This window comes from Schistocerca piceifrons, chromosome 2 (genome assembly GCF_021461385.2).
Source record: "Schistocerca piceifrons isolate TAMUIC-IGC-003096 chromosome 2, iqSchPice1.1, whole genome shotgun sequence".
NCBI classification, from domain to species: Eukaryota; Metazoa; Arthropoda; class Insecta; order Orthoptera; family Acrididae; genus Schistocerca; species Schistocerca piceifrons.
In genome coordinates, this window is record NC_060139.1 from 134,325,591 (window position 1) to 134,348,066 (window position 22,476).

At 42.3% G+C, this 22,476-nt stretch overlaps 1 protein-coding gene across 5 annotated transcripts in view; it reads left to right on the forward strand.

Moving 5' to 3' along the window:
• Window positions 1-9,690: 9,690 nt before the first annotated feature.
• Window positions 9,691-22,476, forward strand: part of LOC124777140 (phospholipid transfer protein C2CD2L) — a 607,433-nt gene continuing 594,647 nt past the window's right edge. For all 5 annotated transcript variants that reach the window (XM_047252436.1, XM_047252434.1, XM_047252435.1 and 2 more), the window contains exon 1: window positions 9,691-10,374. In XM_047252436.1, coding sequence (XP_047108392.1) covers window positions 9,787-10,374 — 588 coding nt within the window. In that variant the 5' untranslated portion in view covers window positions 9,691-9,786. The remainder of the gene's footprint in view (window positions 10,375-22,476) is intronic.

Consider the following 22,476-nt stretch of genomic DNA (forward strand, 5'->3'; position numbering starts at 1 on the left):
CGCGCCGCACAAGGCAGTCGTTGACCGCAAACAATTACTTCCTATGTCACGCGTACCTACAGCTGATCGAGCGCTCAGTGCGAATGCATTGACAGCCGTAAACAAATACACAGTGTAATTTCTCTGATTAAATTCGGTATAAAGCTATAGTGACTTGATAAATTATGTTATCAACGTTCAGTATTTTTCAGGATACGGTTGTATAAAATATTTAAGAACTTCTGGTAAATTCTGTGTGTGTCCGACGTTAAGAGGACTTGCTATCGAGAAAATTTCAGGAAGAATGTAATTTCCAAGAAGAAACTAATAAACTAAAAGAGTAACTATTAATTGAGTTTATTTTTCAGGTAACATATTTCCACTTAGGTACGTACTTTAGACGTAATTTGCTGCTCGCGATTACGTGATTTATACTTTGTGTTTACTGATTTTGACAATGATTGATTAATGAACAGGGTTGTTACTTATGTATATTATGCATCGCTTGGCTGCACTGCTTTTTCACTGATGTCATATTTTTCTATTATGTGCCTGCTGTGCTTATTTATTTAAATTATAATTGTCACCTGATTAATTGTGCTGACTGTGGTTATGTATGTAAGTTATACTTTGTGATTTATCTGCTTCCGCCTTCATGTTTACTTATTAAGATTACATATGAACATTTATTTGCTTATGCTGATATGATGCTAATGACCTGTTTATTATGTAAGATACATATTTGCTGATTTGCGTATGGATTGCATATTTATACATTTCTGTTTGTTGTCATAACTACTCTTTAATTTGGTATATAGAAATGCTGATATACAGTGTACGAACATGGAGTTTAGGTCACACTATGGTATTAATTATAGATTGTTTGCTTGGCAGAGCCTCGTTGTAGGAACTGTGCTGCATCCACTTGTTGACACTCTGTTCTCTACTGGCATATTTACTCGCTATTGCATGTTTTGCTTACGCTCGGTGCCTTATATTTTTAAGATAAGAAACCGAACTGCTATAATTCTACGAACGACGTTGGTACAAGAAACTTCATTGAAGTCACATGAGCTGGAGGTTTTATGGAAGCTGTATAAATTTATGCTAATAGGAAGGAAGCTAACGACATGACATACCAACACTAGGTTTAGACCATTGACAGTTATTACACTGCATTCTTCGTGAGCAATTGAAATAGCAAGTGACACTTGACACAAAAAATACTCCACATGTTTGCTTCTGCCATGATTCTTGAAGTGGTGTACACACTGTGAAATATTATGATCATTCACACTCCGTAATCGTACTTAATTACTGAGAGTTATTCAAACTAAAGGCTTGTAGAAGTCATGTATGCATTTCTTTTGTTTAAAGATGGACAAGGTAACCAAAATGTATCTTATAATTCATAATGAGTAGAAGATTTGGGTCAGATGGATTACACAGAGGTTGTGTGTGGACATTGTGTCTTTGGATTGCATGGGATGATGAATTGAAGTTTGCACTAGAATTTTATCTGTACTTGTTCGAGGAGACTGACTAGAGGAAAGAGTTGTTATGGAAGTGAAATGATATTGGCGATAAGGTTTATGTGTGTCGACGTATTGAAGAGATATTATTGAGGTATTGAGATTGTGTGAAGTTGATGATTATTGGAGTTTTGGTGGACAAGAGGTAAGGTAAATGCTATTGATGATAAGGTTTATATGTATCGACGTAAGAGGTATTATTGAAGTATTAAGATTATGTGATGCTGATGATTATTGGAGTTTTGGTGGATAAGAGGTAAAGTAAGTGAGGAGCATATTTTTTTTGTTGGTTTATATGGAACAAGGAGGATGAAGATGGCAGACTAGAACACTCAAGTAGAAGGAAGATAGTCTACACACACACACTTTGTTAAATCACTAAGCAGTATATACTTTTTTTTGGAGAGAGGAAGTATTTGCATATCTTGGCACACTGACAGTTGTTCAGCAACAGTACATTTGATTTGGCTTGGCAAACATTGGTCTTGACATGATGACTATGACGTTGACTAACTATTATTGACTGTTATACATTGTGCCACTACTACTTGATACACAGGTTGAACATAATTTTGGACAGAATTGCATTTACACAGTTAACACTATTCAATTACACAGTAGCATTAATGTGGATGAAAGATGAGTGAGTGTGTTTTGTGTGTTTTCCTTTCCTAATCCCAGATAATTGGTACCGACCTATCTCCTAAATATTATTTTACTTGTTTGTTGTGGCTTGCACTGACACCCATAAATATTATAGGTTTACTGTTATTTGTGTATTGTAATAGTTAATATGACAATTATCTGATATCATTTGTGTGTTTATTATAATTTGTATGTTTAGTGTAAGAGCATTGATAATAATTTTGTAAAAGCAATTGTGTGTGCATTCAAACTGTTGTTCACACCTGCACCTGTTCAACATTGATGTGTGACACTTAGAAATGTTTAATTTCTGCTGATGAACTGTGTGATCAGTGATAGTGAATATTATGGACTGTTACTTGCACTTTTTCTACATGATTGGTGCCACTAGGACATGTTTAATTTCTGCTGATAAACTCTGATGAACAGTGTGATTAGTGATAGTGAATATTATGGACTGCTGTCTGCACCTGTTCAACATTGCTGGGTGCCACTGATGGACTGCTTCTACTGAAATGATGTCACTTGTTGGTGTCTGCACCTGTTCAACATTACTGGGTGCCACCGATGGAATGCATCTATTGAAATAATGTCACTTGTTGGTGTCTGCACCTGCTCAACATTACTGGGTGCCACTGGTGGACTGCTTCTACTGAAATAATGTCACTTGTCGTAGTTGAAAATGGTGTCTGCACCTGCTCAACATTGCTGGGTGCCACTGATGGAACTGTTTCTACTGAAATAATGTTACTTGTTGGTGTCTGTACCTGTTCAACATTACTGGGTGCCACTGATGGACTACATCTATTGAAATAATGTCACTTGTTGGTGTCTGCACCTGCTCAACATTGCTGGGTGCTACTGATGGAACTGATTCTACTGAAATAATGCCACTTGTTGCTGTCTGCACCTGTCAACACTGCCGGGTGCCACAGATGGAACTGCTTCTACTGAGATAATGTCACTTGTTGGTGTCTGCACCTGTTCAACAATGCTGGGTGCCAATAATGGAACTGTTTCTGCTGAATGATGTCACTTGTTGGTGTCTGCACCTGTTCAACATTACTGGGTGCCACTGATGGACTGCATCTATTGAAATAATGTCACTTGTTGGTGTCTGCACCTGTTCAACATTGCTGGGTGCCACTAATGGAACTGCTTCTCCTGAAAGATATCACTTGTTGGTGTCTGCACCTGTTCAACATTGCTGGGTGCCACTGATGGAACTGCTTCTACTAAAATGATGTCACTTGTTGGTATTTGCACCTGTTGCCCATTGCTGGGTGCTACTGCTGGAACTATCAACTACTTGTTTTTTTTTTAATCATTGAAAGCATTTTATGTGAACATTTGTATAAACTGATTTTTTGTGTATTGTGTAAACTATTATGTAAAGTCACATGTATGAAAGAATTTGTATTGCTTACTGTATTTTATATATTAGGTTATTGAAAGGTCAGTGCAAAGCCAAAATTTTATCTAATTATGTGATATTTACGTATTAATATTATCTTTTATTTTTGTCTGTATTTTTGTGGACGAATTTGGTGGTATTTTCACCACCAATGCTGGCAAAAATACCATCAAATTCTGGCCCATGGAGGAAGGGCATAAGAAAGGTGGCTACACTGAGCCACAGCGCCAGAGATCGCGCCAAAGAGTTTTATTCCGCCGCCTCCACTGGCAGTTCTTGTCGAGAAGTCGTGGTGGAGAGTGCTTGTCGAGATGTGGCAGTAGTCAGTGCTTGTTGAGAAGTAGTAGGAGTCAAGTCGTTGTTGAGATGTCGTCGTAGTGAGTGCTTGTGCAGATCTTGCTGAGAGGATATTGATAGCTGTGCTATTTGTGGCCATGTTGTATGCAGTTGTTTGATGGGCTAGACAGCAGATGTTGTTCGAATGGAGATATTGTAATGATCAGAGTGCTTTTCGTCAATATATATGAAAGTAAAAAAATTCCTTTTTTTTCATTATGTCTTAAACAATGCCTCGTCACAGGTTCAGTCAACAAAGCATCTGGCTTGTGTTAGAGTGTAATTCTGGTTTCCTTACGCAATTATAGTATTTATATATTTTTTAATTATTTCAGTATAAATGGTATTTAAAATTTCTTGTCTTATTGAAGAAGAACCGTGCCAGATGTGTACGTTGAATCACACTTCCACACACAGAACAGTTACACTTGTGCTTTGTTTTCGTACGTTTTATAGTTGCTGGGGACTTAATTAATTAATTGTGTTAACGGAAATTTTCTTTCATTCTTTGTTGTTATTCTATGCAGTCAGATTGCGTACTAAAACTAGTCAGGGCCAACCGGTTACGAGACTGCGTAACCGGACAGTTAGCTACTAAAAATTAAAAATATTTGCATTAAATTTATAATTAAGCCCCCATGCACAGTTCCGTACTGAAGCGCCTTTAACCGCTCGGCCACCGCGGCCGGCGGGTTGGTTCCTTTGACAGGGCATGGCCGACTTCTTCTCCGTCCTAATCCGATGGGACCAATGACCTCGCTGTTTGGTCCTCTCCCCAAAATCAATCAACCAACTTATACCAGGCCTCTAAAATTTCGCGAGTTTCCATAATCTAACCTGTTTTCACATAAGCGTCTACAATTTCAATTCTTTCTGATGTACCTGCGCCGGTGAAACATTGCACTTGACAGTTTTCATTGTTATGTCAAGTTAGGTTGGCTAAATTGCAATAGGGATGTTGCAACAGCAACCTCTATACACGGAGCAAACGATACGGATTTCCGTTCCACCTCATAAATGTAAGCTACTGAGTAAGTCGTTTTTTAATTGTTACCACAATAACAGCAAACAAACAACCTCAAAATACTGTAGACTAAAGTATAAAAAAGCGCACGCATTCGATAACGGATCAAAGAAAAATAGGAAATAAGCATGTGATGATGACTGATATCTTGAAAACAGTACGGAGCATAGTTTACTAAATAATAATCGAGGTAGTAACTTCTCACTCTAGGTTTTCTTCTGACAGTGATGCAATAAATAACCAATATTCGTAGCTTTTTACTCAGCAATTTACGGCAACATTGGCGCAATTCCATCCAGCTCTCCATCGTCACTGTTATCGGAATCACCGCCGAAACCATCTTCATCGTCGTCATCACCGAGACAAATCGCTACCTGTTCATGGTCACTAATGATACCTTCCATTGTCTGTGCTGCTCGAAAAAGTTTTTTAACGTGCTCGACCTTTTCCCTTTACGAGGCTGTATCAACATATGCATGAGCTTCATGCGACAGCCTTTCCACCTCTCTTATAGTAAAGGCCTTATTATTGTTCCTTCACATCTCTTCATACTAACTCGATGGGACTGAAATGGCAGTGATATGGTGGCAGCCTTATTGCATTATGATGGCGATTTAGTCTCCTATACAAGTAGGCATCGTAGGCTTATTTTCTTTAACAAGCGAATATAACAAATGCTTCTTCATGCTCATATCCGCGACAATATTTCGTGCCTATAACCACTGCACCGTAACTTCTTTGTGGTCGTTTATTGTTGGGGCTTTGTTCAGCAACACTGAATTATATGGAGCATTGTCCATTGCAGTTGTTGTAGGGACAGAAAATGGTTTTAAAAGGTTCCTGAGCCACTCAACAAATTGTGTGCGGTCCAGGTCTTCATGGAAATCATCTGTCTTTTTCGATAGAAAAACTAGAAGTGCATCAGGAACAAAGCCACTAAAAGAACCTGCATGTACCATAATTAATCATCCTTCTCTTCCCGTCGGCTGATAACCACTACTGCTTGGAGTGGCATCTGTCCAGCATTTACTGACAGCTTTCCCGGCATTAACCCACGTTTCGTGTAACAATATTAAGGAATGAATGTCCTTGTCCACAACTTTGTGCAAGAACATGCTTCGAGTCGTTGCAGTATGCGCCTTTTTTAACAGGACGTTTCCGAAAGTCTAGTGCTTTGTAACGGAAACCAATACTTTTCTGCACAATTTTCAGTGAAGTTTTCCCATCCCTGAAAAGTTCACTTTCTTTTCTACATCTACATCTACATCCATACTCCGCAAGCCACCTGACGGCGTGTGGGTGAGGGTACCTTGAGTACCTCTATCGGTTCTCCCTTCTATTCCAGTCTCGTATTGTTCGTGGAAAGAAGGATTGTCGGTATGCCTCTGTGTGGGCTCATCCTCGTGGTCTCTTCGCGAGATATACGTAGGAGGGAGCAATATACTGCTTGACTCCTCGGTGAAGGTATGTTCTCGAAACTTCAACAAAAGCCCGTACCGAGCTACTGAGCGTCTTTCCTGCAGAGTCTTCCACTGGAGTTTATCTATCATCTCCGTAACGCTTTCGCGATTACTAAATGATCCTGTAACGAAGCGCTCTGCTCTCCGTTGGATCTTCTCTATCTCTTCTATCAACCCTATCTGGTACGGATCCCACACTGGTGAGCAATATTCAATCAGTGGGCGAACAAGTGTACTGTAACCTACTTTTTTGTTTTCGGATTGCATTTCCTTAAGATTCTTCCAATGAATCTCAGTCTGGCATCTGCTTTACCAACGATCAACTTTATATGATCATTCCATTTTAAATCACTCCTAATGCCTACTCCCAGATAATTTATGGAATAAACTGCTTCCAGATGCTGACCTGCTATATTGTAGCTAACTGATAATGGATCTATCTTTCTATGTATTTGCAGCACATTACACTTGTCTACATTGAGATTCAATTGCCATTCCCTGCACCATGCGTCAATTCGTTGCAGATCCTCCTGCATTTCAGTGCAATATTCCATTGTTACAACCTCTCGATAAACCACAGCATCATCCACAAAAAGGCTCAGTGAACTTCCGATGTCATCCACAAGGTCATTTATGTATATTGTGAATAGCAACGGTCCTACGACACTCCCCTGCGGCACACCTGAAATCACTCTTACTTCGGAAGACTTCTCTCCGTTGAGAACGACATGCTACGGTAGCGTTGGTCAGTTAACCAATGGCCTTGACGCAGTGGTAACACCGGTTCCCGTCAGATCACCGAAGCTCAGCGCTGTCGGGCTGGGCTAGCACTTGGGTGGGTGACCATCTGGTCTGCAGAGCACTGTTGGCAAGCGTGGTGCACTCAGTCCTTGCGAGGCAAACTGAGGAGCTACTTGATTGAGGAGTAGCGGCTCCGGTCTCGTAAATTGCCATACGGTCGGGAGAGCGGTGTGCTGACCAAATGCCCCTCCAATCCGCATCCATTGACGCCTGTAGGTTGAGGATGCATCATTTTCACAACTGCCTTAACATTGTCACATTGTAAACTGTGTAAAAGCGTATATATCTCTGAAAAGTTTGCAACATTAAACAAATGTCATTACAGCACACACAGTTGTGTCCTCAGTCATAGAATAAACAACCACCATCTCACATCTTACAAATTTTGTCGATATTATTATACCAAAAATACGCATGGCCAGCTTTAGTAAAAAATACAACAATAAAGTGTTATTTTTCAGTACAAAATAATTAAATAATGCTGGTTTGTGCAGAAAATATTTTACCTCCTTATAGACGAATGGCATCTTTAAAAATTGACCTCACTTTTTATGTTTTCAAGCAGTCGTATTCTTATCATTAGTTATCGATTAAACATAATAGCGCTAATCCTACATAATTAAACTAATAACTAGTAGTAAAAAATTTCAGTAACATGAAGGAAGTGTTATTTAAAATTAAGAAGATATGACTCTTACCAATTGTTTTGTGTTGTCGGAATTGTAGTCTCTAGATGCACATGCCTGTGACGGTTTCAGTTCTATAGCGCAAGCTTCAGATTCCTTACGAGAGCTATGGCCATACGCTCAGGTTTGCCAAAATAATCCGTTAGCTTGCCATTCATTGCAGCAACGTCTTTAAACGCTCACTCCAATCTCTAATACACTATTATTTCAGAAAAAAATTGACACTTCGGTCACACTGCTCAGTTACACACTTCAGAAATATCAACAATCGTACTCGGAAAACAAGTGTTCGCTGACAGCACGTGGAAGCGTTGAAAGGACAATTGACTGTTTTTAACAATCGATTGGTCAGTCGATTGTTTCTTCGTGCAGTCGGTTTCTTCGCTCGGTTGCAACCGTTATATGAATTTTACACTCAGTTTCCGGGTTTGAGTTATTTTATTTACTTTCTCTTCCGGACTTTTCGGTTATCATATCAATTTTTGGTTGGTTTTTAAAATTTAATATCAGAGGCTGCCCTTTAAATTTATGTATATATAAATGAAACATCACCTTTTAACACGTTTCTGAAATATATATGATCAAAGTTGTAAAGATTGTTTTGGAACACCCTGTATTTTCCTACTTCTTTATTGAGATAATGAGAAGCCGCCAACAATTGGCGATCGTATACACCGCGACGTTGCCCCACTCGCGAGACAACTGAATAATATAAATATCATTTGCCTTCTACTGATTGAGCTGTATTAAATCAGTCTTAATTTACGATCATATTCCTTACTACAAACGCGTACTATGTTTCAACATGAACGTCCCTATATTGCGCTTTCACAAATTCCTGTAACTCTCGTGTGTAGTTTATTTCTACTGGTCGGTGGGTAGCGCGCACCCGCTGGCGTTGCCACCACTACAACGCGTCTGCAGAATGTATGTGCCCAGGATAATAATACGATTTGACCCAGATGTACGGCGATTTTCAAGTTTTTGTCTGGGGTTAGTAATTTAAGTGTTGGTAGGCGTACCTGGCATATTTAACTTTCATGATTATTGTAAGTGGTACATTAATATACATCCAGTGGATATTAATAAATAATAAGACGCCCATTTTAAGTTAAATGATATTTATTGGTTTAGATAGTAAGCTGTTTGCCGCTCTTATTCTTTTGTTAAAATGTGTTTGAAATACATTGCAACCCATATTGCTACATAATTATTAAAAAAAAGATTGAATCTGTTGAAGTAATATATTAGCTGATTTCTGAAGTCATTTTATCCAGTATAAAATGGTACTCCGTTAAGGGAGGGGGGCTATAGCCACCCCCCCCCCCCCCGCCCCTTGCCACCGCCCCTGGTGGTGTAGCAGTTTTAATGGCCAGTAGTGTAGAAAGTCATTTTGCAGACTGAAAGAGAAACGTCTAATTACACCAATGAAATAAACTGAAATGCTTGCAGACGAATGATAAAAATCGATTACTGCATATAGCTGTTTATTTATTTATTCTTTTTTTTATTTATTATTGCATTCAAAGAGGAGGCGGGCTGGCGGGCTACTGCTAAATGCGCCACCCTGTACATTAATTTGCAGAGGGATGTTGTTGTAGTCGAATGTACCGAGGAGAGCACGAATAGAGCTTTATTTTGCCGGTGACACGGTTGTACGCTCGTGGAAGTGACAGCGTCGGGCAGGCGAGCACGTGTGCGCCAACTGTCAGCCGGCGAGCGAGTTGGCCCGTCGGCCGCGGGCGGCGCTGCGGTGGCGCGGCGCGGCTCGGCGGCGCGCGCCTCGGCGCGGCTTGGCACACGGCCGCCAGCCCGCCCGCCGCTGCCACCGCTGCCGAAACTCGATCTCGCCCCGCCGCCCCGGGAGGCGTCTATTTTCAACGCGCGCCCCGCTCGCCTATTAATAGACATGGCTGATCTCATTCTCGAGCCAATTTGGAACTGGCTGTCGCAGCTATGGGGCAGTATGGCCGACCTCGCGGACAGAATCGACGACCTGATCTGTAGCTTCGAAGGCGGCGGCGATACGACCATGGATACGGTGGCGATGCTCATGTTCGGCTGGATGATCTTCGGCCTGTGCGTGCTGGCTATCGGCAGGTACGTGTACGGCCGCTTCCTGAGCGCGCCGGCCGGCGCCGCGGCCGATAAGCCGGCGGCCGCCGTCTCCGCCGCAGCTTCCGCCGTCGCCGCGAGCGACGAAGCCAAGGAAGCGCACCCCAAGCCGGTGGTGGTGCCGCCGCGCGCCGCCGCCGTCCCGCCCACGCCGCCCATCCGCAAGAGGCTGTCCACCAAGAAGGGCTCTGGAGCCGCGTCCGCCGGCCCGCTGCGGCCCTCCGTCGCCCCGCCGCCCATCGCCACCGGGCCCGACAGTGAGTGTGTACAGTGGGTGAACGACATCTTCTACTGGCTCTACACCGACCTCGTCATCGTCAACGAAATCCTCAACGTCTGGATCCACTCGCTCAACGAGTTCTGTAAGAAGTCCGTCGCCGAGGTGAGTAGGCCTACCGCCTTCCGCTCAAGGTTGTCCCAGCGGCTCGCGTCAGCTGAGCGGCTTTGCAATGCACCATACATGTGTAGCCGGGCGGTGTTCCATATGTCTGTAGCTGGGAGCGTTCCGTATGCGTTGTTTCTCGTGTGTGTGTGTGTGTGTGTGTGTGTGTGTGTGTGTGTGTGTGTGTGTGTGCGCAGTAAATACCATCTATACCCTCTACTAATATGTAGAGGGGAAGCGTTGCTAGCAAAGATCTCGAAAAGTACTTGACCGATTTACATCAAATTCTCACACTATACTCATAAACATCTGGGCGGACATAAGCTATATATTTTTGTAAACAACAGTGTACAGGTTTCTGCCAAAACCGACTGCGAAACAGAAAGAGTTGTAGTGTGCTGTGAAAATGTGCTATTGCAGTTTCTGACAGTTTCAACTCGATAGAAGGGCATTTAAAGCATGAGACAAATTGTCTTCCCCATGTATATATTGTATCTCCGTGTACATAAATATAAACAAATATTGGATACACAACAATGTGCTGTTATGCTTTCTTCCTCGCAGTCGCTTTTATTAGCAGTCCTGTATATTGGGAAAGTCGTATTTATCGTTGACTGACGTATGATTAGAGTACTACAAAGTCATACGAATCGTCTGAATACCGTACTGATTAAGACTATGCGGAATAATGTTGTTGAAGCCACTATTCTCACATGTTTGGCAGGTGGACGGGCCTCGCTCATACCCATTATAGCAACGAACCCCACCGACATACCTATTCATTTTAAGCGAATCAAAGTTAGTCATTTACATACGTTGTAATTTATTTACGATTAGTGTGTTTATCGCGTAGTCAACTGTATGTTGGCCTTATATCACGATCTCGTAGTTCGACAAAGCAGTTTATACTCTTACCACACAGTATGCAAAAAAGAAAAATGTATATTCTGAAGTTTCGTAATTGCGTGCAAAGCTTTTAAAAAACTGAAACAATGAAACCCAAAAACGAAAATAAAGAAGTCTTTTTCATTCATATTTTGTATGATTTATTATAATTTCGAGTTCCACTTTCAAAATGGGCGAAGTCGCAATGAGGAGCCAAAATATTCGTCCTGACACAGTTCCAAGGGATACCAGGTTCGCTAGCATGGAATAGAACATTACCTCAAAGTTCTGCATGACTAAGCGTAGACGGTGTAGGGTCTCTGGAATTGAGGAGAAGGTAGCTTTTGCAACGAGCAAGCCACTGTCGTTTCCTTTCTGTTTTGTTGTAATCATAACATCAATTGTCCTGAATGAAGGCTACAGGAATTAAACTTCATTGGATTTCAGATCCACCTGCTTTGCAAACTAACGCTTTTTTGTGTACACCCACTTGCAAAGACGGTTTTTTTATACAACCAACTTCTTGTTTATATAAGCCCATATCAGACAGACCTGAAATCCAACAGTTTTGACTGCAAACATGGCTACTAAAAGTGCTTCAAACCCAAATGAGGATTTAACCCCCTAAATAATGTTGAGAATAGTGCGAAGCATCCTCAAATAGGACAGAAGCAGGTATATTACAGTAGTGGATACACATTTTTCTGATATTTAGCGGTAACCCAGTTCCATTGCTCTAAAAGCTGAATGTTTTGTATTAATACACATGAACTGCATTTCATCAACACTGTCTGACTAATTTCATTCTGCAGTGGTTTACTTCTTAACTGAAATTATTTCCATACGCAGTTTGAGCCAACTGGTCGGTGTTTATGTATGTCTAGAAAGGTATCAGTCTTCTCCATATAAACAGTATTTTCATTTCGGTTTTTATCGACACTGTAGTGATAATTACTAAACATCTGCCATGAGAAGCGTGATCCAGACGAAATGGGGCAAATATGACAACGCAAAATACACAACTGGCCGCTATGGTATTTACAATCGCTATTGCTTCTTCCGCTTCGGGCTGTACGATCATCTCCTCTTAAAGTGGGGGGGGGGGGGGGGGGGCGGAAGTAGATTATACCACAGCCGACTACATTTCCCATATGACGTACATTTAACCTCGAACTGAACCAGCAAATGGCTCAGTCATGATAGCTGTGTTTTAAATGGCGAGTAAACAAATAATCAGGGGCTGAATGATGTGCCCTGCCCTTCATTCAGCTTTGTGTACTCACGAACGGTTCTGTAGTTCTTATTACGTAATATGTAAACAATCGTCTCATCAGTGATACAGGACATAATACGTTCCATAGGAGGCGCACGTACGAAACAAAACAGTACTCGTGCCCGCATGTGCTAAAGTGAACCAGTTGGGAGTATGGTTAAAGAACAACTGAGTTCAGAGAGCTGACGTTCTTGCCGTGTGGGGATAGATTGTGAACCTTAAGGATAACGAAATTCTGGAATGGTCTGGGGCGTAATATGTCCAGGCAGTATTTTCTCTTTACTCTTCCGTTATTTCTACAGAAGGAATAGTTCAACCTACGAAATATGCTTATTTTCATAGTATTTACTTTTCCTGAGCACAAAATAACTCTGCCTGTTTCCTTCCACCCTTTCCCCAAATTTCCCCGAAAAACAGACAGGTGCAGTGAACCCGCTACCGTTAGGCATATGCTGCTCTGGCTCTGTATCTATATCTGTCCCCCGCAAGCCATCTTACGGTGTCCACTGGGGGATAAATAATACTCTTTATTTTCTGTTCACTTGTACATAGTGCTGCAAAGGGTTGTGGGCACAAGATTACTGAAAATAATCGAATCAGTGTCGAGCTAGGTATTCAGTAAAATGCTGTCTTACCAACGAACGGTGATCAGATTGCTGAAGACTATCGAATTTATTCATCTTTATAAGTAGTACATCAATCATGAAACAGAATACTTCCATGCCCAACAGAGTCGGGCAGTTATTCTCAAGAAAGTATCAACTATGCAACTAGGCTCATTGCTAGCTGGTTGACTACTTGTAAATTTGCTAAAAGTGCGCATACAGTGACCGCAGCCTGCGTCGTGTGCCGATGTTGGTAACGATTCGCTTGTTGAACGACGGGAACGGAATACGACGAATCACGAGTCGGCTATCGATAGCCAGTCAGAACGCTTGCTCATAATTTCCTATGATTCGTAAAGAAACTTAGCTGGTATTTTATTGTTATGTTAACTGTAACCACATCGTCGGAAATTTCGGCAATCTCGGAAATAAGGCATACAAGAAGGTCGTTGCAATGACGAATGTATATCTCTAGCTACGCTAAACATCAGTGTATAATGGCAATCGTATTTTCGTGCCGAGATTCGTTGGCTTCGCCAACTCACAATCAGATTGTCGCAACCTAGCCCTCAGGAATCGCAACAGGTTAGTCTGTCAGTACATGTAGTAGTTTTTTTTTTTTTTTCAGTCAACAAGGAAACACGAAAATCAGTAACCAACCTCAAAAATCACAATAACCAGATCAGCAAAAGTTATTCAGGAGCTCTCCAAAACGAAAACTAATATAATCAATTCGCATCTTCTGCCAAAAGAAATCATCTGACTCAGCGAGCCTTACTGGCTACTGTATACTACCACCCTATTGGCTAAGATCAATGTAAACTGATTGCCAACAACGCCAGAGCAGCCGAAACCGTAGATTTTGTCAAGTTAATTGAGCATGCTTTTAATAAACTTTACATATTCGGACACATTCCTACCGAATCACCACACGCAAGTGGATCTTTTATAAAAATATACCGTACATTTTGCGTTCCATCATCGAGCTTTCAGAAGAATTTACGCAGGATTTAGCATGTCACTGTCCACGTTTCTACTACTTTTGATCACTTTAGTACTTGATCCGTTAACTTTACTCAAATGTATCTAATGCGAGAGTTGGAACTTCAATAGTGGCAACTATTTATTTACAGCTCGTACAAAATAGATACGTGTTTCACAGTTTTACTGACCTTCAAAGTAGTCACCAGAATTGTGTATACCACGCTGCCAGCGATGTGGAAGTCGTAGGATACTCTTAGCAGTGCCAGTTGTGTTGACAGTTCGAGCGGCGCGGTCTATTGCCCGACGAATTTGTAGCAGTTCTAAAGCGAATGCCCTGAAGTGTTTCCTTCAGTTTAGAAATCGAGCTGAACTCACTAGGGCTTAAGTCAGGGGAGTGTGGTAGGTGGTATAGCACTTAGCACCCGCTTCAGTCAAACAAATCAGTAACAGCTTGCACTGTCCGTGCTTGAGCATTGTGCTACAAAATGATGGTCAAGTCCTGCAGAAAGTGTCATCACTTCTGTCTCTAAGTTGGTCGTAGTTTGTGTTCCAACAACGAACAGCAGAGAGACAGAAGTGGTGACACTTTCTGCAGAACCCGACCATCATTTTGCAGGACAATGCTCAAGCACGTACAGTGCAAGCTGTTACAGATTTGTTTGACTGATGGGGTTGCTAAGTGCTATACCACCTACTGCACTCCCCCGACTTAAGCCCTCGTGAGTTGAACTCGATTTCTAAACTGAAGGAAACACTTCACGGTATTTGCTTCAGAACTGCTACAAATTCGCCGGGCAATAGGCCGCGCCGCTCGAACTGATAACACAACTGGCACTGCTAAGAGTATCCTACTACTTCCACATCGCTGGCAACGGGTTATACACAATTCTGGTGACTACTTTGAAGGTCAGTAAAACTGTGAAACACGTATCTATTTTGTACGAGCTGTAAATAAATAGTTGCCACTATTAAACTTCTAATCCTTGTACTTAGTCCGTTCTTAATTTTGTTTCTCAACAGTTCGATAGTGGAAACATCACGCAAAGATCAAAGACCTTCCTAGCCAAACTCAGCGATTACGAAGTTATTAATGTTATTTTAGTTGATTGGTTTTCTTATTATTAGGAGTCAGTCACGCAACATTATGCGAAAGATACGCTTTCGCCCTTTGAATGTTATTTCCTTGTGGATACACTATTGCAGTTTCGGCGTTATAGCCTTTGTCAGTTGCTTCATTATTGTTCTTTCAAAATTAGTTACATTGACACGGACATCTCATTACTTATTTAAGCATACAAGGACACCTACTCATGTCAGTGTCACTTTTATGGTATATTAGAATACGAAACGAATGTACTATTTGGGTGGCAACAGTTTTTGGACCTGGTGACAAACAGTTGACAATGTACATGATACTCTCTCTTGGTACTCTAATGTACCAAATTTGTCGCATTTAGGTGACTGTCCGTATATCGTCAAATAAGGAATATGATGTTTTTAACATTTACTATGACATGCAGTGTAACTAATTTCGAAAAGACAACGATGAATCACGTGACAATGGCCACAAATCGGAAACTGCTATAGTGTATCCACAAGAATATAAAATATGGCAGATGGTGAAAGGATTACCATTTAGACAGTTCATTTGATTGTTTGCTACAAATTGTAAGTACAAACATGTAAGTGTAAGCTTCCGCGGCCGTTGGCACTGTCAATAAAATTCTTCTGGGCCGTTGACCGCAATGTCAACATATAAAACTGTCCGACCTTTCGGCCGCTGTTGCAAGTGGCTGAAATGTCGGACAATGTTACATATTGACAATGCGGTCAACGGAATTTTTTTGCCACGTTTAAACATGTTTCCACCTTCATGTTCTAAACATGAAACTTGATGCAAATGGATAACTCCTAGATGTGTCTCTTCCGTATGCACAAAACAATCTAGTCAAATATAATTATATGGTAAGGTATCTAAGCTCGTGAGTAACAAATGTCATAGGATGACCAGATGTTGATGTGCAGCAAATAAAGCAATGTGAATTATACACTCCTGGAAATTGAAATAAGAACACCGTGAATTCATTGTCCCAGGAAGGGGAAACTTTATTGACACATTCCTGGGGTCAGATACATCACATGATCACACTGACAGAACCACAGGCACATAGACACAGGCAACAGAGCATGCACAATGTCGGCACTAGTACAGTGTATATCCACCTTTCACAGCAATGCTGGCTGCTATTCTCCCATGGAGACGATCGTAGAGATGCTGGATGTAGTCCTGTGGAACGGCTTGCCATGCCATTTCCACCTGGCGCCTCAGTTGGACCAGCGTTCGTGCTGGACGTGCAGACCGCGTGAGACGACGCTTCATCCAGTCCCATACATGCTCAATGGGGGACAGATCCGGAGATCTTGCTGGCCAGGGTAGTTGACTTACACCTTCTAGAGCACGTTGGGTGGCACGGGATACATGCAGACGTGCATTGTCCTGTTGGAACAGCAAGTTCCCTTGCCGGTCTAGGAATGGTAGAACGATGGGTTCGATGACGGTTTGGATGTACCGTGCACTATTCAGTGTCCCCTCGACGATCACCAGTGGTGTACGGCCAGTGTAGGAGATCGCTCCCCACACCATGATGCCGGGTGTTGGCCCTGTGTGCCTCGGTCGTATGCAGTCCTGATTGTGGCGCTCACCTGCGCGGCGCCAAACACGCATACGACCATCATTGGCACCAAGGCAGAAGCGACTTTCATCGCTGAAGACGACACGTCTCCATTCGTCCCTCCATTCACGCCTGTCGCGACACCACTGGAGGCGGGCTGCACGATGTTGGGGCGTGAGCGGAAGACGACTTAACGGTGTGCGGGACCGTAGCCCAGCTTCATGGAGACGGTTGCGAATGGTCCTCGCCGATACCCCAGGAGCAACAGTGTCCCTAATTTGCTGGGAAGTGGCGGTGCGGTCCCCTACGGCACTGCGTAGGATCCTACGGTCTTGGCGTGCATCCGTGCGTCGCTGCCGTCTGGTCCCAGGTCGACGGGCACGTGCACCTTCCGCCGACCACTGGCGACAACATCGATGTACTGTGGAGACCTCACGCCCCACGTGTTGAGCAATTCGGCGGTACGTCCACCCGGCCTCCCGCATGCCCACTATACGCCCTCGCTCAAAGTTCGTCAACTGCACATACGGTTCACGTCCACGCTGTCGCGGCATGCTACCAGTGTTAAGACTGCGATGGAGCTCCGTATGCCATGGCAAACTGGCTGACACTGACGGCGGCGGTGCACAAATGCTGCGCAGCTAACGCCATTCGACGGCCAACACCGCGGTTCCTGGTGTGTCCGCTGTGCCGTGCGTGTGATCATTGCTTGTACAGCCCTCTCGCAGTGTCCGGAGCAAGTATGGTGGGTCTGACACACCGATGTCAATGTGTTCTTTTTTCCATTTCCAGGAGTGTAGTATGCCTTGCTGGATGTGGGAGGACCATAAACTCGGCGCTGTCCTTACTATTTGCGTTATAGCTGACAGTCACTGACACACATCTGGGGCGAAGACACATCTTTGCTTAGTGCGCTAGGACAGTTTATGGCTGTTATATTATCAGGAAATGCGTTCAATTTATTACCTTATAAAATTTCACGGGTTTGGAAGTGATACTAAAATACGGTGAACACATATACGAAATAACTCTCTAGATTCAAGGTGGACTTTGGCATGCACTTCAGGTCCTTTGACAGCTGGATGACGAATATTGGTTGTTTGCATCACATAAAGGAATGATATTAGCGTAAGTTTGTAGGCGAGTTTGTCACAGGAACAGTGATCTTACCTGAACGCAAGAAATTTCGTCTGTGATAAGAAAATTATTAAGTGACCTTTCGAGAAATATTTTTACTTCTGCCTAAATAACTTCTTGCCAAATAATAATAGCTAATTCACGCAAAGTAATGGGGGGACAGCACTCGGGTGACGGAATTTTAAGGATTTCTCCCCCACTTTTTATCAGGTAGATTGCAGAGACATTTCCTGGGGAGCTATTCTGCCGTCAAGAGTTGCACGATAATCCGCAGAGAGCAACGTACTTGGGTGGCCACGGTTCCGAGAAAGCTGCAACCTTCCCCTCCCGCATTCCTGCCTAACGTCCTTTGTGGAGATTTGCTTTTGTTCCTCTCAGCTGCGGCTGCTTGAATGGATCTGGGACATACTGGGGGCTGACCTGTCCCGAGAATTTGTCGGAAAACGCCACATGTGCGCAGGCGCTGTACTGCGAAGGCTGGACAATGAGGCGCAACTTTTGATAATGGTACTTACTCATTATTATATAATGACTGGTAAAAGCGAGGGGGAACTACTGTTTATTGACATAGGAGACTGATATTTGTGAATGTCCGTTTTTAACTCTATAGTAGAATGTAAATCCACCAATTAAGATTAACTCTGAAAGTCAAACTATTTGCTCCATATGAAACTATCGTTGCAGGGACCTTTTCAAGTCACAGACATCTATGATGTATATATGCAGACTGAAGCGGCGAATGAAAATTCTTACCAAGGCCGAGATTAGAGTGTGACGGGAATACCAAGTGGGGCGAGGCGTGAATGGGAATTTGCATTGAGGAGGGATCGTGCTGGGGTAGTCCGTGGTGTTGTGCAAAGTCGTTGTGCCAGGGTGGCGTAGTGGGTGTCGCATGTGATAATGAGCCCGAGACCCGGGTTCGAATCCCATCCTTGGTACCAATTTTCGTGTGTTACTTCAGTCTGCATATGTATATCATTTGCTGTATACTTTGAGATGTTTAGCTTTCGTCTTTCTAGTAAACCCGTCATTCGAAAAATGTAAATCTGTGGCCACAGACAAGGTTTATTTGAAAACCACTATGCTTTTCTAAACAACGTGACGCTGAAGATACTATGTCCTTGTCTTCCTCCAGCCTGACCACAGACCAAGCCTAAAAGTCATAGGGTGACCTATATGTCTTATCGTGAAACACAAGTCGCTATACAATTTGGCAGTTTCACAAACACAATACACTGACACGGGAGAAAGTCCTATTTACATAAAATTTCTGGATTTTACGGTGCGGAACTGAGCAAAAAAGGCATAAAGAATACCACAAATAAGCCAGGAGGGCTAGTCCCGCAACGTATGCAGATAGGAGATGAGGCAGTGGCGGAAGTAAAGTTGTGAGGGCAGGTCGTGAGCTGGGTTGCCAGGTGTTCGGTCTTTCGCCGAACTGTTCGGTATTTCAGCCCCGTGTTCGGTGCTATGGAGGGGTTCGGTATTTTTAGAGTTCCACTCATTTTTAGAATTTCATTCATATAACGAATTTATTTATTGATTTATAAAATCATCAAAATGATTATGGTGTTTCAATGAAGCAATGCCTGTGTGGAAATAATCTTCAGTCGCAGGAATAATTTACTGTCTGACGGTAGAAACAAACTGAGTGTCGATATGGTAAAGGCAGAATTGTGCATTCGTTGTAATTTGAAGTTTGCAACATGCAATTAGTTTTACCAAAAAATTAAAAGAATGAAAAATTTGTTGAAAGCTGTAACAAGCAATAATAAATAATTTTGTAGTGTTTACTAAGCGTTTTATTGTGTTCACCCTCAACTCAGCAGATCCTTTCGTCAGGCAACGGTCGGTAAATTTGTTGGTTTACTCTGGCAACCTCAGTCGTGAGTCGGGTCTGGAGAGCTTTATAAAATGTATGTATATGTGGTTCAGTCAGTAGAGCATTTACCACGAAAGGCAAAGGTTGCAGGTTAGGGGCATGGTCCAGCACACTGTTTTAATTCTCCAGGCATTTTCAGTATAAGTGTGTATAACAAACCGAAACTCATCTTCGCAAATGAAGCATATCTTGGAGGTGGAAGAATCTGCCCGTCAAGGATGGTGGAGCACGAGACTTATGTCAGTATCGTGTAGTAAATCCCAAATATCTTCTGTGTCTCGTTGTGAAGTGAAGAAACGTGACAGTTGATAGACCACTGGGACGGTTGTCTTAGCAGTGCAACCTCCGTGATGCTGTTCTGCAGAAACATGCTCCTCCTGGCACCATGTTTTAAGCTCTGTCATTCTTTTATTCTAAACAACATTACGTTGCAAAAATTAACCAGTCATGCAATACGACGTTCCATCGGTCGATAAGAGAAAGATTAGTGCACACCGTGCGATTTGTACTATTCCCAACGTTTATTCACAATACGTTTGAGTGAGATAGAACAACAAACGACCTGGACACTGTTTATACCTTTGGTAGTCTCCTACATAAGAGACACATTAGTTGAATCCGTAGTTCAGATTGCAGGTGGAAGTGCTGGTTTCCCTAACCACAGGTAGTGAGTGGCGTTTCTGTGGTTGTGGGATGATAAAGGGATACCACGTCTTGCCTACAAAAGTAGTATGGTGTTCTGACAAACCTTTCAGTTTCTGACAGCTTCGCTATGGCTGAAAATATGTATGCATGGGTGAATGGAAATGGCTATTACAGCGATGCTTATGCCTGGCACTAAAATAACCCTCGGTGGAATGAAGAAAGAACACTCACAGAAGAATATAACCAATAATTTGAAAATTTTTTCACTTCGAGAACAAAGCGAGATTTCTGCGTCTGCATATATTTAAAAAAAAATTAAAGCTGAGTTCGGTAGAGAAATACAAAACTAAAATTTTCATGGCAAATAACTTGATTTATGTCTGGGGACGTAAATTTATTTCTCGCCATCTTTACACGTGAGGTGTTAGAATGTGATAAAATAATGGAAGAAAGCAGAGTTTCCATATCGTTTTGCACGACACCAACAAGTATGGTTTTTCTTCCTTTCTGGGCTCTCTAGTATCTAGTTAGTTTAAACCAGGAAGTTGATTTCCTCTTTAGCTCCATCTGGCCTAGATGCTAACACATTAAACGTGAATCATCTAGCGCCTACGGATAGGCAGATAGCATCTGGTAATCCATTTGCTCCTTTGAAGCCGAGCCAAAGACAGCGACACTTCACATCATGCAGTTTAATTTGCTGTGAGAGAAGAACTCTTTTTCCGGTAGCAGTCATTAACGACGAAAACACAGCTTTCAGTAAAGTTGCTCAAGACGACAAGTAATTGCTCCTAACGACCGAGTGAAACGTTTGTAACTGCGTCGTTCAGAATCCACATGATCACAACAAATCGCACGAAAACCCTCATGTCTGCGATGGCACGCAGTGGGCGTAATGTAGACACAAATAATTTTATTTTACGCCCTTCCAGAAGGATTACAACTTCCATACCGTTTAATTATGAAAAGAGTTGACACTCCATTGCTCCACGAACACACAATTATTTTTGATTTCACATAGGGAAGTATTCGTGTTTGCGCTTAAATCCGGTGACGTGAATGGCGAAAATAAAGCATAGTGGCGTAAATTGGGACTGTCAAACTGCAAGGCGCCTAAATGCTTTAGCTGTAAATATCTCCTCCTAACGATACAGTAAGCATGTTGTTGAGGAATGGGACTGCGATACGTTCCAGAGACCAAGTTCACGGATCGAGATAAGCCGACGCGTTGATAGTAAACTAAAATGTCGTTGGACGAGTTTTCAGCTAGACTGGCAGTTTAAACCTAAAATCTTGGCACTAGATTCAGAGCGGTACTATTTTGATTCGCGGCTTTTAACTGCAAACAGACGAGTCCGGACGCTAGTAACAACCAGTACATACAGAACAAATCTTATCCATTGTTTGCTTTCAACGGAAAGCGTGATACCTTACTGATTATTTTACTATGTATAATTGAAAAGAATAATTACCACAGTAGTTTCCTGTTTTTCCCACCCCAAGAAATTTCTCCGGAAACAATGTCGTAAAATGAAGCCAAGACAGAAGTATTATTTTCCTGTAGACCCGAAGTTAAGGCTGCAAAAGACTGTGATGAATTAAGCAATATCGTAGTCTAACAAAAACTACAATTTACTGTACTGTATACTTTTTCTACATCACACACAGTCAAGGCAGGATATAAATTAAATTTGCGCCCCAATTGAGAATCACGACCTCATCTCATGAACCGAACGAGGCTACGTAGCTTTAGTCCTAACATTCCAGAAGTGTTTAGAATGGCATTCATTTTTCGATTTCTCACGAGTTGGTCGTATCTCATGTCGGAATTTCCCACAAGTGACAGTAGCTATTCTCAAGCAGTCTCAAACGAGTGCATATAGGTTTATGTCAATTTTTTGAAGAACTGTCTCGACATTTCCTTTCCAGTCAACCCTTTTTATTGCCTACAAATCATAGACGCTGATGGAGTTATCAATCCAACTTACATGCACCTAGGTGCGATCTCTACACTTATGC